Source organism: Hakea prostrata, chromosome 2, assembly GCF_041222555.1.
Source record: "Hakea prostrata isolate BN-2017 chromosome 2, UWA_Hpros_2, whole genome shotgun sequence".
In the NCBI taxonomy this organism is placed as follows: domain Eukaryota; kingdom Viridiplantae; phylum Streptophyta; class Magnoliopsida; order Proteales; family Proteaceae; genus Hakea; species Hakea prostrata.
The window spans coordinates 46,287,978-46,306,715 of record NC_142601.1 but is presented as its reverse complement, the minus strand read 5'-3'; the positions used below and the strand labels follow the sequence as shown (position 1 = coordinate 46,306,715).

Sequence of the window (18,738 nt, the reverse complement as noted above, 5' to 3'; positions counted from 1 at the left end):
TTTATAATGCAAATACTAAAGCAATATTACAACCCCAAGATAAATCAATAACTTGGAATGAATGGCAATATGGTATTTTCCAATACACATAAGCTAGCATCCTAAATCAACATCTGCATATTCCTATGAAGAATTGAATTAAGAATGCAATTTAAACCCGATCCAATCAATGGTAATGTGAGGTAATTGGGTATTCCTACCCAACCTACTAATTAACATAACCTAATTAAAGATTATGCTAACTCACACAATTCAACAAACACCTAGACTCCATTAATTTTCCAATTAATGAAATCATAACATTCATTCAAGAAAGATCATTCAAGAACTGAAATTAGTCAATATAATATGCTGAATTCATTAACAATAAAGTGGATTGCAATAAAACTAAAGAACACATGATTAGTTACATATCAAAATTTAGGTTTAAGTACTACTATCATCCCAACACAGCAAAGATTTAGCCCATAACAGAATTCAAATGCATAAAACCAAGTATAGTTGACATGAGACTAGAAAGTAAGAAGATAGAGTTATAAAAACAAGAAGAAACTAAAGCTTCAATGCTTCCACATGAGCTCCAGTTTTCTTCTCCAGCAAATCAGCAACTCCAGCAGCTTCTTGCTTCCACAAGAGCTCCAGCATTCGTTCTCTCTTCTCTCCTTGCCTTAGCCGAGTACTCTCTTGCCTCCCTTAGCCCAATGTGTCTCATTCCTCTCTCCTTTGCCTCTCTTCTCTTTCTTCCATAATTGCCTTCAATCATTAGGTTAGATTCTAGCCATAGGATTAGAACATTCCTCCTAAGATCAAGGGCTAAGAACAATCATATATTTACAAGAATCATGTCCTCTTAAGTTAGCTCCTTCTGGTCATTTCCACCTGCATTGGATCTAAGAATATTCTGTTCCGTTTGCTTTTGCTGCAGCAACTTCACAGCAAAGTTAGAGGAAAACTTCTTCTCCTATTATGGCTATTTACCTACATTTTTCAAAAGAAAGAGAAACAGTCAAATTTATCCACAAATTTGAAGAGAAATTCATGTAAGGGTGACAATAATGAACTAAACAAGATGCAACATGTTAAGACTAAATAAGACAACATTTAATGAACACTATCACTAAAACAAAGACAAACTACTCTTAAATCAAGCCATCTCAAGTATAAAGTTACCAATCTTAACTCTATTTCATAGAGTTATCACTCGCAACTCAAGCTTCCTTGCCTTTTACTAGACCAAGGGGGGATATCAGACGAGGTTCTCCCTCTCTTCACCTATTGGGGGCCCTGTCTTCCCCTAGAAGAATTAGCATGAGGGCCTCGACCTTTTTTAGGTTTAGTAGGATGTTGTGCTTCGACCTACTAGAAATCGTGCTAAATGGTCGCAACCTCGATTTCTTCTTCTTTGAGCAACACTACATCACAACAATCGGACAAGAGAGGTTAGAAAAATTCACAGTAAAAAAAAAAAAAAAACCGCTCGCTATTATAAGAAAATGATAGGAGCTCACTAGTTAGAAGACTCCAAAAATGAAAGATGCTTGGGTACTTTGAATAGTATCCATTTATTGCTCGAAAATTTCGATCTTTGGTGGGGATCTACAGGATTCGGTTCTTGGCTACCTACTCAGACTCACTCATATCTGGAAAGTTATTCGACCCCTTTAAATGACCTCTAGACCATGTGGTCAAGAATATAGGAAGGGAAGGAGGTCAAACAAAAACATACATATGCCTCCACCCTTTGGTGTTGGTTGGTAGGGTCCCTTTTCCAATGAAAGTACCATACCAACCTGGTTGGGAGGAGCCCCCAAACACCCACACACCACCCACCCCCTTCCCCTTCTCTAATCACAAACCAAATAAACAAGTAAGGGGTGTCGTCCCCCCCCCCCCCCCCCCCCCCCCCCCCCCCCCCCTCGCCTGCCCCCCCCCCCCCCCCCCCCCCCCCCCCCCCCCCCCCCCCCCCCCACCAGGTCCTCACTCATCCACAACCCCCCCCCACAAGTCCCTCCCCCCCCCACCCCCCCCCCCCACAACTCCCCCCACCCCAACTTCGTGGGGGGGCCCCCCCCCCCCCCCCTCACCCCCCCCCACACCACGAAACCAACCTAACCCCCCCCCCCCCCCCCCCCCCCCCCCCCCCACCCCCACCCAAAACCTCCATTTTCTCCCCGATATTTCGCCCCCATATAGAAATTTCGCCCCCAAATTTTTTTTGAATATTTTAACCAATAATTTTGGTAAATTTGATACTTATCCTAATCGATGTAAATATGTGGTAAATTTGAATTATTTCTAAAAATTATTCCATTTAAATTCTCTTACCTAGTCACATTTAATATATTACCTTATGAGGCCTACATCATTAGGACATAATTGGAACGATTATCAAATCACTCTGAAGATTCTTTTATAAGATTCATTAATAATTTAAATTGTTTCCATAAATTATTTCATGTATACACTCTTCCCTAATCACATTTGGCATGTTGACTTTGATAATTTAAATTATTTCTTAATAAATATTTCCATTTAAATCTCCTGCCTAGCCACATTTAATGTGTTACCTTCTCAGGCCTAAATCATTCAGACATTGTTGGAAAGATTAACTGACGATTCTATTACAAAATATCTTCATAATGTAAATTGTTTCCATAAATTATTTCATGTATATATTCTTCCCTAACCACATTTGGCATGTTGACTTTTGAGAACTAGATCACTAGAATATAGTTGGTAAGATTCCTCATTAATCTTGATGATTTTACTATAAAAAGTTTTTCTATTTATAAGTTATTCTATATAGATTTTCTTCCAAATTACATTTAATACATTAACTATTGAGTCTTGAATCATTGTGATAAAATTGGTAAGATTGTGATACAATCGCGAGAAAATTGCCTAAAAAGTGCAAGAAATAGTATAAAAATCACACACAAAAAATAAAAAAAATAAAATTTTCCGAAATATCGCGAAATATCGTCAGACTCGGCGATATCTGGTAAATATCGTTTCGCCCCTGGTTTCGTTTCGCCAATTTCGCCGAAATTTCTTTCCATGCCCCACAAAAAAAAAAAAAAAAAAAAAAAAAAAAAAAAAAAAAAAAAAAAAACAACCCCCTCACCCCCCCCACCAACACAAAAAAAACACCACCAGCACCAGAGAAAAAAAATATGGATGGGGGCACATGCTTGCCCCCTCCCCCCCCCCCGCCCCCCCCGCCCCCCCCACTAAACCCCTTTTCCCCCCCCCCCCCCCACCCCCCCGCGCCCCCCCGCGAATTTCTTTTCACCATCATTAACCACATGTGGTCAAGAACCTTGGGTTTGGACAGACTCTCCAAGAATATTGGCACTAGAATCTCAACCAGGAGTAAACGAGAAAGACTAGATATTTTGAGCACCCTCACTAAAATGAGTAGGGCATCACTCTGTTCGCTCACTCTATCACTGGCAGTAACCGAATTAGAGGGCTCTACATGTCTAGAGGACCTAGGAGGTTTCGAGTCTACAAATTTCACCCTCATTTCTTTATCTATTGAGGACATTTAAGGGTCGAGAATGTTTTCGAAGAAAATGAAGAACACCCAACACTACACGCAAAAAAAAAAAAAAAAAAAAAAAAAACAACATCGAAGTCCATCACAAAATGCATTTCGGAAGGACAGAAATAGAGAAAGGAGGAACTTACTGTTTTCTTTGTAGGATGGAGAGGAGAAAGTTTGAAGATGAGTTGCAATGGGAAAGGCAGAACTTCGAATCGTCACTGCTTCAAAGTTCGAAGAAATGAAAGAAGAAGAAAGAGGCAAAAAGGCATTTATATCAACTATTCAAATTCTAATCCAAGGGACTAGAAAGAAAGTAATCTGACGGCCCAGGTGACATCTTTTCAAATTCCAAATAGATCCCCATCTAACGACAACAGCAAGGGTACCATTTGAGGGTTCAGGAACCATGATAGTTGGACTTTAATAAGATTATGAATCCAAGTCAGAAACATTCCATCTGGACGGTGGAAATCCAAAGCCTTTTAGGATTCAAACTGTCTTAGGGCCTGTTTGGTTACTTGAATCCAAAGATTTCAAATCTCTGGATTCATGAATCTGAGAATTATACCCGTTTGGTTATAAAAATCTCCAGATTCATGAAATCTAGAGATTCATCTTTTTACACTAAAAACATGAATCTGTAGATTTATGGGTAAGGGGTGAAATCCAGAGATTTAAAAAAAGCTATACATTTGCACATTCACAAAAATCACGTCGATCAAATAGTTTTTTAGGATGAATCCACAAATTTCATTCCACAACCAAACATTTAATTTTAAAAATTATGACTCCATAGATTTGAAATCTATAGATTTCAAATCTCTAGATATTTGAAATCTCCAGACTCATGTAACCAAACAGACCCTTACGTCACCTCAAGAGGCATGTTGGAGAATGAAAGGCTTGAAGAACATGCGTAGCCTTTCCGTCTGTGCAACGGGTCATTCCTAATTAATGTTCCAGCAGGGTCATTTCGAGCATTGATTGAGAAACGTCTAAACCAAGTAGGGAATGAAATTTCGCTCGGTTCGCCAGGGCGAACTGGCGAAATATCGCGGACATCTCAGCAATATTTAGCCCCTCCATATAGAAAATTTCGCCCCCAACTTTTTTAGTATTTTTATTCAATAATTTTGGTATATTTGATTTTTATCCTAATCAGTATGTGGTAATTTTGAATTATTTCCTAAAAATTATTCCATTTAAATTCTCCTACATATCTACATTTAATATGTTACCTTGTGAGGCTTACATCATTCGGACATCATTGGAATGATTATCCATTCACTCTGAAGATTCTATTACAAAATTCATTAATAATTTAAATTGTTTTCATAAATTATTTCATGTATACATTCTTCCCTAATCACATGGCATGTTGACTTTCAGTAATTTTCGCCCACCAGTTTCAGGGGTATTTTTGGTCATTTTAAACCCAAATTTGATGCCTATCCTAATTTGATGCAAATATGTGGTAAATTTAAAATTATTTCCTATAAATATTTCCATTTAAATCTCCTGCCTAGCCACATTTAACGTGTTACTTTCTAAGGCCTAAATCATTCAAACATAGTTGGAATGATTAACCGACGATTCTATTACAAAATCCCTTCATAATTTAAATTGTTTCCATAAATTATTTAATGTATATACTCTTCCCTAATCACATTTGGCATGTTGACTTTTGAGAACTAGATCACTAGAATATAGTTGGTAAGATTGCTCATTAATCATGAAAATTTTGCTATAAAATGTCTTTCTATTTATAAATTATTATATGTAGATTTCCTCCTAATTACATTTAGCACACTAACTTTGAGTCTTGAATCATTGGGATAGAATTGGTAAGATTGTGATAGAATCGTGAGAGAAATTGCCTAAAAAGTGCAAGAAATAGCATAAAAATCACACCAAAAAATGAAAATTTTTTATTTTTCCGATATATCGCAATATATCACGAGATATCACCGATTTCTTGGCGATATCTGCGGAATATTGTTTCGTCCCCTGGTTTCGGTTCGCCAGGGGGCGAAATCACCGAAATTCGGCGAAAATAAGTTCCATGAAACCAAGACCTTGCTCGACTTAATCAATATTTTTTGAGAAAAAAGTTAGTTCCTAGGCCAAGCATCAAGATGCTTCGACCAAGTGACTAGGGGGCTTATAATAAGGATAGGTTCCATGGAACCGAGTGAATAAAGATTGACCATGTTCAATTCAGTTTGATCAATGTCCTAGTCATATCAATAATGAACCAAGGCTTAACTTAGGCAAGGAATCCCAGTAGCGTTTAACTAACTACCTAATTCTTCTAGGAGGTCCAAGGACAAACATGGAATATTTAGGTCTCATGATCAAGCTATTAAGCAATCTAGCAAGATAAGGAATCTGTATTAAGTAGAGTCATGCTCGGACTCAACAACCTAAACGAGGGCAACACTTGCAGCGGATTGTACTCTATTGAGGAGCAAAGAGCACTCAAAGAGTTTGAATTGAACTCCATCACCACACAAACAAGGTAACCTCCTAAATTACAAACACCCATACCTTCACCATTATGAGGTAAGCATTATGGAGTTACTCCCCCTAGCATTGAGATATGCAACTAGCTTTCTTATTTCAAAGCTTTGTTTTTCACTGACTTGATCGTCGAAGGTGTTACTTGACTAGCCCGGTCGAGCACGTTTTTGCAGGTTAGTTCATTTGCACTGCCAAACAGGATTTTGGAGCAACACTTTCCATTTAAAAAAGGTTTGAACTGAAATCATCCAATTAACATAAAGTTTGGGATCGAGTTTACCATCAAAGTCATTTACATCTATCTATATGCCTTTATTGGATTGCTCAAAAGCTCGTGCTAACCGTTCAATTGCCTAAGGTGTTTGTGGATGCCCTTGTTCAGATTGAATGGATGTAGAACTTGAAGAACCATCACGATCCTCACTTGGACGCCCCTCTGGGATGTGAAAGTCGGGTCCACATCTGTTGTAGAAATTGTTTGAGTGTAGAAGTCAATGCAAACCTCTTGCATAATTTGTTGGAGGTTTTGATTTGATTCCTTCAATTGATTCACATCATTTTATAATGCAATTTCTTGCATTGTTGGCATACGAACATTCATCCTTCTTGGCATGATGCTCTCAAATCGAATATTGCTCTGATGCCAATTGATGTAGCCAAATGGTCCACTATTGAAAGACAACACAAATGATGATCTTCACTATTGATATTGAATAATTATATGAAGGAAATGGTAAACTTGGGGACTCACTCGACTCTTCAACACAAGTGTGCACAAGTAGAAACAATCTTCCATGACCTCTTTCTGAAGAAATGATTACATATATATATATATATAGAAGGAAGAATAGAATAGAAGTAGAAGTAGAAGTAGGAGTAGAGAAGAAAGACACATTAGAAAGAGGGCAAGAGAGAGAGAGACTTTCGAAAGAGGGTGAGTGTTGTGAGTCTTGTGACAAGAGCTTTAATTGCACTTGTTTCTTTTAATTTCAATTTCCTTTTATTTGTGGCCCAAAATGGGATGGGCTTGGCTTTCATCTTGGGCTTTATGTTGGGCTTCATCATCACCCACCTCTATGAAAATCCCAAACCTCAACAGCATAGCTTCATTGAAGGGCCACTATAATCTGTCATACGCCTTCCGCATATCTAGCTTCAACACCACACAAAAAATTTCCCTGTTCTTCTTTTTCGTCACATAGTGGAAAATTTCATGCGCCATGTAAATGTTATAAGAAATCATACAGTTTGGATTACTAACATTTATAATGTAGTTAGACTTCCAAACTCTTGAACTTTGGAGATGGAACCAAAAAGAGACAGATGGTATGTTTATTGGAGACCTATTGAGGACTAGCTTTATGAATTTCATGTATGTTGTGCACAATACAGATTTGATGGACATACATACAATAATTTGGTCACCTACCTTGGCTTTGGTGTTGTGACGCTCTAAATTCGGATAAAGATATGGTATTGGCCTTCACAAACCACTATTAAAGAATAAAGAATAGTTCATACATACTTGGTTGTATTATCTAACTGTTACATCTTTCTTTTCATTCATAATTTATCAAAAAAAGTATATTGAAAACCTCAAAATGTCTCTGCATTTGCTCGTCTACACTGATATGCTTCTAACATATTGTTCAATTTGTCATACTACATCTGTATTGAGGTATTTGAGTTGCACTTAGTTTATCTTCTAATATAGGTTATCGAATTAGTTATAATCAAACGGTGTAACAGACCTTAAGAAAAATCCATTAACTGTTCAGAAATTTTAGAAGGTATCCTTGTACGGTCACTACGGATTATGTTCTTGGTTTAGCTGTCTTGGCCATACAACAAGCCAAAATCGAGGTTTTAATTCGAGTTAATTTTGAATCTAAAGCTTTTTCTTCTGCTTTCATAAAATTATTAAAAAAAAAAATCCCATAAACTTTGGAGTAGAACCAGCAATGAGAGCAAAACTGGAGGATTTGATGCTGGGCAAAGTCTAGTTCTAATGATAAGAATCGGTAGAACTGGTTGGTATGTACCTCAAGGAAATCTGATCCATATAAACAGCTACTCATTAATCTTCAGATAAGTCATAAATGACTTTCTTTTTCTTTTTCTTTTTTTTTTTTTTTTTTTTTTGGTAGGAAAGAAAAAACTTTATTTATGGAACTGAAATCCCCGCGGGATCTTACACATTAAAGAGTCAAAAAGTAAAATCCAAGCTAAGAAAGGGGGGGGGATAAGTGGTACAAGAAACATTCATGTGAGATGGCCGCGGATTTAGCAAGTGTGTCAGCTGCAAAATTGGCTTCACGTGGGATGTAGGTGAAGGAACAGTTGTAAAGGAAGCTGCTAGGCTGAGGATATCGGTGATGAGGTGTGAGATTTTCCAGCTGCCACATGATGAGGGCTGCATAAGAGAGAGAATCAGCGATTGGTTATCGCTCTCCACATGGATAAGGGGGATCCGGAGGTCGAGGGCAAGGCAAAGACCATGGCGAATGGCTTGTGCCTCGGCAGTGAAGGAGTCCTGACAGCCCGTGCATGCCCTGGCCAAAAGCAAACATGACCTAATGAGAAGAGTTGCGTGCGAGACCACCAATGCCCGAGTGTGTTGGATTTATAAAAGATGAGCCGTCCACGTTTAGTTTGATCCTGCCTGGAGGTGGAGGTTCCCATCTAATAAGTGGGGAAGTGTTCCTAGGGGAATGAGAAGCAGAGGGAGGGGTGAATGCATGGATCGCGTGATGTAAACACGTCATGAAATCCTGAAGCTTGGGACGTTCGGAAGAGTGAGTAACTGTGGTGTAATAGCCCCAAAGAGCCCATAGAGCGATAAGGGAATGAACAAACTGTTGTCGGTTAGGGGAAGGGCAAACGGAATGGGTGACAAGGGCTTGAAGTTGGAGGTCAAAAGGACGTGAATGGTCCCATTGGTGAAGGTTAAGGGTGTGCCAGAGATGGGATATGAAAGGGCACAAGATAAAGAGATGATGTGCTGAAAAGGGATGGTACCCACAGAGTCTACAGTGAAGCGGAACGTTACAGCCTCTCGCATGGAGTAGATCAGCCGTGGGTAATTTGCCTAAAAGAGATTTCTAGAGGAAAAAGAGGATTCTTGGGGGAAGGGGGAGATGCCAGAACTGAAGCCAATTAAGGTGGGGTATTGAGGAGGGGGGGAGAGAGATGAAGTTGCCAATCTGTATGCTGAACTGATAGTGAAGTTGCCTGAGGAAGTGGGTTTCCAGATGTAGCGATCCGCTTGAGAGAAGAGCAGGATAGGGATGCTGAGAATGTTGGCCGCGATATCAACAAGCCACTGTCCCCAATCTGAAGGAAAAGTCCTTGACATAAAAGTTCCCTCGCCTTAATCAGCGATTTCCATCCCCACGAAGCAAATGGGGGGAAGGCCGCTTCGAGGAAGGTACTATCCTTAAAATACTTGTGCTTCATCAAGCGGCCACATTGTGACTAGGAGGGGTTAAGTAATTTCCATGCCTTCCGAGACAGAAGAGCGAGGTTAAAAGTTGCGGTATTTTTAAGATTGAGGCCACCTTCTCTAGTCGAACGACAAATGAGCTCCCAAGAGATAGTGTGAACATGCCTTTGTGTGCCACTTGTCCAGAAGAAGTCCCAAGAGAGCTTGTCAAGAGTATTTGTGATTGAGACAAGAAGCTGAAAGCATGACATGAAGTGAGTGGGCATAGCAGCTAAAGTGGATTGAATAAGAACCTTTTTCCCTGCATAGGAGAGGAGGTTAGCTCTCCAGTGTTGAAGTCGGCCATTGACCCGAGAAAGCAAAGAGGCACAATGCTTCTTCTTGAGCTTACCCGAAATTAGTTGAATCCCGAGATAGATGTCCAACTCCGTCGAGGGAGTAATGTGGAAGTGGGAGGAGAGTGTGCGCTTCATGCTTGTGGATGTACTCGGACAATAGTGTGCACGTGTTTTTTGGATATTGAGTTGTTGACCTGAATAAAGACAATATTCCTCCAAAAGCTTATGGAAGCTACGAGCCTCTGTAGGGGTGGCATGTCCAAACAGAATTAAGTCATCAGCAAAGGCTAGGTGCGAGATACGCTCACCTCCACGCGAGAGCTGAATTCCATGGAGTTTTTTGCGTGATAGGGCTAATTCCAGATGGGATGTCAGAACTTCCGCACAAAGGACAAAAAGATAGGAGGATAATGGATCTCCTTGGCGAAGACCTCGTGATGGGGTAATCAGCGACAAGGGGGATCCATTAACCAGGACCGAGAGTTGTGTGGTAGTAATACACTTCATGGCCCATTCTATCCACTGCGGAGGGAAGCCAAAATGGTGCAAAGTGGAAGTGACAAAACTCCATTCTAAACGATCATATGCCTTGCTCATATCTAGCTTGACTGCCATGATACCTTTCTTCCGTTTCTTATGAGACTAGATTTTATGCATAAGCTCGTGGGCAATAAGAATATTGTCCTGAATATGCCGGCCCTTGACAAATCCATTCTGGTGGAAGGAAATGAGATGTGGCATTAGTTGTTTTAACCTATTCACCAAGATTTTGGAGATGATTTTGTAGGTCGTGTTACATAGTCTGATAGGCCAGAAATCTCCCACAATATCAAGGGTATCGATCTTTGGAATCAGGGCAATGAAAGTGTGATTGACATCGGCTTGGAGATGTGTGGAATTGAAGAAGTCATGCACCATTCTGCCTATGTCACCAGCAAGATGCTCCCAAGAGTGTTGAAAGAAGATACCGGGGAAACAATCCGGGCCGGGGACTTGAGGCCATTGGAACCAAAAACCGCCTCTTTAATCTCAGCAGCTGAAACAGGTTGAAGAAGAAAGAGCAATCCGCACTTGTGACCCGACCCTGAACTAGGGAAAAATAACTATCAGGACAAGCCATGTGTTGTGTGGAGAAAATTTGCTGATAATGCTGCTAGAAGGCTTGAGAGATGAGATGAGGATCAGTGAGGTGGAAACCCTAGTGCATTAGAGAACATATACGATTTCGCGAGCGGCGTTTCAGAGTCGACAGGTGAAAGAACCGAGTATTTCGATCGCCACATATGTGCCATTGGATACGTGATTTTTGTTCCCATTTAAGCTGAATTTGATGAAAAAATTTCCTATGTGAATCCAAAAGTATCGATTCAGTGGTGTACCATGCCATAGGCCGTGATGAGAAGGGGAGACTATAGTGGCATTGTAAGTCCTGTCGAAGTTGTTGTTCCTGAAGTTCAAGGTTTTTCACCACTCTTCTATTCCAGGAAATTAGAATAGGTGGTAAAGTATTTAGATTATCAATAACCGGCGAGACCGAAGTGGCCGGCTGGATATTGTCCCAATGTGCTTCCACAAGTCCTTGATAGGAGGGTTCATGAATCCAAAAGCGCTCGAATCGAAAAGGTTTTTACCCGTATAGCTCAGTATGTAGTACTAGTAAAGCATGATCAGAATGGAAAAAAAGGAGCTATTGAACATATGCGTCAGGAAATAGCGTCAACCAGGCATCATCATAGATGAATCGATCCAAAATCCCCTCCACACGGTGAAGTCCAGATTGTTTATTTGACCATGTAAAATGAAGACCGTTAATTGGGGCAGTGTGGAGATTGAAGGCTAACATGAATGTCGAGAATGGTTCGATATCTTCCCAAGAAAGAGGGTTGCCGCCATGTTTGTCATTGAATGACGCATATCGATTCCAATCACCAGTTAGAATCCAGGGTAAATTTACAAAGGCTCCCAACTGATGAAGAGTTTCTCATTGTTGACGCTGCTTAGAGTGAGAAGACTATAAATAGACAAAAGTTTGTTGCCAAGTCTTTGAAGCATAAGACAAAACGACATGCATACACCAAGAGGACTGCCACACTACATCAACAGTAACAGAGGAGTCCCAAAACAAAAGCAAACCACCAGCTCGACCTTGGGGGGGGGGGGAAGATAAGAAACTGGAAAAGCCCCGTTTTTTACACAAAAGGTGGGGATGGACACTAGATGACTTAACTTCACACGAAAATAACAAAGCTGGTCTGAATTTATAGATTAGACCTTGAAGATCAAAACATGTCAAAGGTTGACCAAGCCCTCGACAGTTGAGACTTAATTGAATCATGGCACCTGGGATGGCTGAAGCTGGCCAGCCATCTCAACCTCAGAAGGATTGTCCTCTACTCCTATAGTAGTGGTCTTCATCTTTTTGAAAGCAATAGTCTCCAAGGATTCCGTGCACCGCAAATCAATATGATCTAGCTCATTGAGTATCAGCTGCCTCTTACAGAGAAGGAGTGTGGGGAGTGAAGATAGCATGGATGGTGGCGGAAGGGGTCCTTATGTTGGATCGACAGTACATGTGAGTTGAATAGGAAAAGATAAATACAAAAGCTCCTGGAAATTGTCAATAGCTTGTGTGCCTAAGGGGGCCTAAAAATCTGAAGTGGAATGCTTGTCGGAGTCTGATTGATTAAGGCCCAAATCATTCGGCATATCCGTTCCTTCCCATCCCCACCACACTATGATTCTCAGTAGGGTCCTCCTCCCCCATACTAGAGCTTGGAAAATGCCAGTTGCCATCATGAGGAAGATACCGGTCCTCCAAATCACGAGGTATTTGGAGTTGAAAGATGTAAGACAACATGTAGAAACTACGAATGAGATCCAAGTCCCTGTGCTACGAAGAAGTGGAGGAGGAGGCGATATGATCAGGAGTGAGACCCCTGAAAAAGACATCTTTATACAAACAAGCCACGTCATTTATGGCCCCCTGCCATTTGAGAGGAGTTGCAAGCCTAGGTAGGTAGGCAGGGTTAGTGGCTTCGCGGGAAGCCATCATCCCGATCACTTGCGAAAATTGAGGGTGTTCGTCCCAATGGCCTATGCGAAAGCATTACGGGCATACTAAAGCCGGACGATACTCATATGCGAAGTGAAGGAGCACTAAGGGATTGGGTGCAGCATTAATTTGGATGGAAGTTGGGAGATCCAATCGAAGATCATTGATCACACGAGCGGCCGGAGAGTACCTAGTCAAAGAACCCGATGGGCATTTAATCTCAATCACTTGTCCAACCTGCGAGAAAACCGACTGCAAAACTTCCATATCGAAGTAAAGCCAATTCATGTTCAGAATTTGAACCCATATAGAAAAAGAACCGATGCTGCAGGAACTGTTGGATCCCATGGTTGCATAAATATTAAGAATTGACCCTTATATAACCAGGGCTGTGAGAAAATTAAACAGTGAACATCTCGGGCCGAATTGAGCTTAAGGATGAAACGATCAGGGGCTCCTTCAACAACATAATAGTCTGCCACTTTGATGGCTGCTGATTTCCAAGCTTTGTGGGCAAGCAATTGCAGATCAAAGTGTTAATATGTGAGACGTCCGGTATCCATCCGATCACAGAAAAGCAAAATCCATGATGAATATCAGCCAGCTTGCTAGGAGTAATGGAAATAGTAGAGGGTGATCGAACGGGAAGTTTGAGCTTCTGGGCAAAATCGGTGGAGAGCATATCAGCATTAGGAACCGAATTTACACTGCCTGAAGAGACCTCATTGGTAGCCATTCTGTGTATCTCACCGAACCACCAGAGGAAGACTATGGAACAGAACACTCTAGTAATTGATAGAGCTCCACTCTCAAATTCCACTGCAGACGATCCATAAATGACTTTTACCAAAACTAAATTGAGTCAGAAGGATAAAAGAACAAAACGATTGACCAAAAAGTAACCGTGAGGGTATCAACCGGAAAAAGGGTAACGACTTGCATTTCATTAGTCTCAGGTGGAAACCCAACACTCTCTACGTTGCCTTCCCTCCTTCCCGGCCACCGCCAGAACTCTTGCTGCAAGTACCCTCATCGTCTCCATTCTTATCCCTCCATGAGCTCTCCAAAATCAAAACCGTATCCCTGTTACCACTTTCAAGCCCTCATCGAAGGTTTTGAGAATTGAGAAAAGCAAAAGTCAGATGCAGCTTTTGAAAAGAAAAGCACAAAGCCTGGGATCTTCTTCATATACATATGGGTCTTTTGTGATGCCAATTAGGATTCCCCTCTAGATTGTTTCATGAAATGCAAATAGATATGATCCACAAAATAAAATTTCCAAATCTGAAATACCCCCCCCTTCTTTGATCTGGCCTGCCACTGCATCTTGCTTTCATGATCATCACCTTGATTTTTTGCTGGAGATCAAAAACAATTCCTTGTTCACAGAGTATATAAGTTGAGATGCTGATAGAAAGAGAAAGAGAGAAACAAAGGAGAGAGGGCCTTAGTAAATTTGATAAATATGAAGGATATTCTTCAAAAACCTCCGCAAGTGTAAACCCCTTGGATCCTTTATCCATGTGTCACGATCCTGTAGACTACTGCCACATGGCCAGAACTAACGTCATGTTAATAGCATCAGATGGAATATCGGGTGACCTGGAAAGAAAGAAAAAAACTCCCATGGATCTGAACTGTTAAGTAAATGGTACGAGTTGTGTAGCTCCAAACCTCTTAGTACATACAAAACACATCTTTAAAATTATAAAACTTGTAGACCACACAAGAGCTAGAAAAATGAAGGGCAACAACCAGAGTTTACATGAATACTATACAGAGAAAAATCAAATTCAAAGAATAGCCAATAACTGTCCAAGAAATTTACGGAAGACAGATCACTATGAATAATCAACAACAATTACACCTTCATTTGATGTAACCTGCACCCCCCCAACCCCTTTTCAGAAATATGAAAGCCCAAGACAAATTTTCATTTGATAGAAAATTATACACGTAAAGAACTTACAGCGGGTGAATGAGCGCTTTCCTACAAATTAAGAATCTCAACTCTTCGTCTGATACTACGTTACAGTCATCTATACCACCAACATTACACTCAGAATCCTCCTTTCTTATTCATCCATGCCGGTAGGTTAATCCAAACTATGCAAAGCCGACAATAAAAGAATATGCTAACTTCAGATGATACAAGGCTACCCAAAAAAGCAGTTTCCAATGGTTAGAAGTTACTCAAATCGTGTATATGATTCTAAGCATCTGTGACTCTCCTGTAGAAAAGAACATAAGCAGCTGGAGTCTTTATCTTGTCTTCACTAACAGGGAAAACATGGCTGTCATCAAACTCATACCACTGATTACCCCCACGCTACACAAAAAAAGATAATAAAGTTAGTATATCAAGAAAAGCACACTAAAGAGAACTTCAAAATATATCGCACCCATACCAAGGAAAAAGCTAAAGTTACGACGACTTAAATGTTAGCTATTCCTATTTCTGACATATCCTCACTTCAAGGATGAATATGACAAAGCAATAGGGATGAAATTTTTTATTTGATAGAACCAATATGATAAAACAAGAACAGGTAAACACTACTCACATGGACAAATGCGGTATAATGACCACCTCCCATGCCCCCATAATGATTACTAATTGCATATAGCATGTAGCGATTGGACAACTGGCTGTCATTGTGAGCAATGTACATAGACAAGTCAAGGTCATGGATGGGGAAGTCAACAAATGTCTCTAGTTTGTTCTTCATGAACCGGCTGTATGAGAACCTCTTTAAATGAATAACAAGAATCTCTGGCAGTCTCCAGAGGTCTAGTTTCTTGCTCGCTTGCTGATGATTCTTGCAGCCAGGGCAGAACCTAAGATTTAGAGCCAAGCATAATCAAATGAACCATACCAGTATATCAATATGTGAATAATAGAAAAGAAAAACTTGATAATGCAAGAAAACTAATTGCCTTATGTAAGATACAGTGCCAAAATTCATCCTTTGACTAAAAGATAGCAACAAGACCTGCTAGGATTCAAGGTACAGAGAGCTGGACGGTAAATGACAATCCTTTTATGTAAAACAAGTAGAATGTTTAAGGGTGAACCGAAACAAAACAGAAATTAAGTACAAATGAGAAGGAAATCAGTGTGAAACCCGGAGCTCTTCAATTGATGATAGGAGTGTTTAGTGTGTTCTCATCATGTGAAAAAGACAATATCTGCACTATCAAGAAGCTCATGTGCCTCTAAGAAGAAGAAAGCAAACAAAAAGAGCATCAATCAATTAAAAGAGATAATATTGCATTAAATTGCATTTGAAGCACTAAAGTAACATGACACAGGATTCTTGCAACAAAACATGATACTGAAATTAGTTAAACAAGAATAATGATCATGACATTCATGAGCAATCAAGCTTTCAAATGACTTGAACAAGTTGTGGTTGACAGAAAAAGCTACACACACTCACCACATATCTTCTGGTCCTAAAGGCTCCTCCTTCAGAAATGCCTCAAGACATGCATATAGAGAAATGGATTCCTGAGGCCTTCTCATAACAAAGTTGGACTTAAAGACCTCGGGTAAAGAGCTGAGAAGGCAGGTATCATAGAACTCAATCTTGTCATTAGGCCAAGTTACAAGCACAAAAAACCGCTTAGCAGACCCTGGAACCATTACCGGCTCATTCATTTCTATCTTAGAGTCCTTTGCTGTAACCTTCCCATCTGTCAGATAGAACTGGAATTCAGTATCAGAAAGTGATCCATTTCCACCTTCATCAGCTGTATTTCCACCACTACCAACGCTTGTCACGTCCTCCATCTCAGTAACTTCATCTTTTGAATTGTTTTCACTCTCACCATTGGCATCTAAGGAACCTTCATTGCATATTAGAAATGGGTTCAGCAATTTCAGGAAAAGTTTTCGGAGATCTGACCCATTAACGACATTACAGAGCCTTGCTACAAGAGGAATGCCAAATGACTTCATACAATGTGTCACCTTCCCATAGATGCACTGCCTGACCATATAAATGTTCTCCCATCAGAAAGTTCCAAAGTGAATAAAGAGATAACAGTATATGCAACGATTAACTGAACCACTCAAGAAGTCCACACAAAAAAAAATTTAGCAGGGAACTTAACATTGTTATGGTGCAGAAAAGTACATAGAAAGATGATCAAGCACCTAACAAATAAGGGTGTCTATTAGATTTCAAACCATAACCGAAATCAGCCATTTAAAAACAAATTGAATCAAACAAAAAACTAAATTGGTTTAAATTTGATCTTTGAATTGAAATTTCACACAGTTCAGTTTGGTCTAGAATTGTCCATTTGAACAAAACCAAACTGAAAGAATTGTGACTCAGAACAATATAAGACAACCCAAAAAAAATACTGTTTAATTACTAAAACAATGGATGTGTGGCTGGTGTAGGATAGTTGTGTGAGGCCTAGAAAATTAACTGAATTAAAAGATTGGATGGTTGTATCTCAGGATACATGCAGGATTTCTTATAATTTGGACATCAATAGGAACAAATAAATAATAGGGTAATTTTCATTTGGACCCCTTGAGGTTTGGTCCATGTCATTTTTAGTCCAAATAAATTGACACTTTGCATCTGCCTCCCCTGAGGTATTCAATAAGATCAATTAAGGACAATTTATGATTTTTATGATCAAAATACCCTCACATTTATTCTATCTAAGATTTACATATTTTCTTCACAATTAAATCCAACGATGAAAATCAAAAGAGTGGATCATTCCAATCAGATGAACATAAATCCATCTGAAAACATAAACATTTCTAAGTCCCCAATTCTCTCTCATCTCCTTCATCGTCTCCATCTTCAGTCGGGCGACAGTTGAATCGAGAACACCTTTTTCCTCTTCATCCTTTTTTGCCCTTTTAGTAACACTCCCCTGCTTTTCACTTCACCCCATCAACAAGAAGACCTTGATTCCCAACCCCAAAACCTCTTATCTTTCTCTTATTGTTCAATTCATCTGGGTTTTTTAAACATTTAGGAGCTGCAGAGATTGGCCAGCGTTGTTTGTTCTTTTTCCCGGATAAAGAATTGGTGGAATTGAATATTTCTGGCGTCTGCTAGCGCTAGAAACCACTCGTCGTCCTTAGATGGTCTGCTAATGAGGTTTCTGAATTGCTTTGGCATGTTGTGTTCTTTTTAATCCCGTTCTAACCTAGATCCAAAAACCCAATACTTGTTTCAGAAAGAAAATAGGAATTTGATACATTAGACCATTTGTCGTCTAATTGGAAATTAGGAAATAAGATGAGAGATTGTTTTCGTGCTTTTCTGACTAAATAGAACTGATTAAATTACGAACAAATTTAGATGTTGCAGGTGGGATCTGACTATTGTGAACTTGCTTGTCTGCTTTCAGATAGAAAAGGATAAGGTTTTGGGATCAATGGTCTCAAAATAAACAGCATAAAACAAGAAGAACTTGATTCAACTGTCGCTGGAGTTGAAGAGGAAAAAAGGCAGAGATGGCGGTGAGGCCGGACTGAAGATGGAGACGATAAAGGAGATGAGAGAGAATTCGGGACTTAGAAATGTGAATTTTTTTAGATGGATTTATGTTCATCCGATTGGAATGATCCACGTGTCTAAAATCTAATGGCCAACTAGAGATAATGGGGCCAACTGGAGGTAATGGGAGGGTGTCAAGACAGGAGTAGATCCAATAAACACCCCCACTTTTTTTATTTTTACCATTGGATTTAATTGTGAAGAAAATATGTAAATCTTTCGGTAAAATAGATGTGAGGGTATTTTGGTCATAAAAATCACAAATTGTCCTTAATTGGTCTTATTGAATACCTCAGGGGAAGCAG

General features: G+C 39.8%; 1 protein-coding gene across 1 annotated transcript in view; it reads right to left on the bottom strand.

Moving 5' to 3' along the window:
• Positions 1-13,315: 13,315 nt before the first annotated feature.
• Positions 13,316-18,738, bottom strand: part of UBP8 (ubiquitin-specific protease 8) — a 31,323-nt gene continuing 25,900 nt past the window's right edge. Inside the window, exons 11-13 of the mRNA XM_089144719.1 lie at positions 16,340-16,891; positions 15,464-15,737; positions 13,316-15,228 (exon numbers count right to left, since the gene is read on the bottom strand). Of these exons, the coding sequence (XP_089000845.1) occupies positions 15,112-15,228; positions 15,464-15,737; positions 16,340-16,891 (943 nt within the window). The 3' untranslated portion in view covers positions 13,316-15,111. The remainder of the gene's footprint in view (positions 15,229-15,463; positions 15,738-16,339; positions 16,892-18,738) is intronic.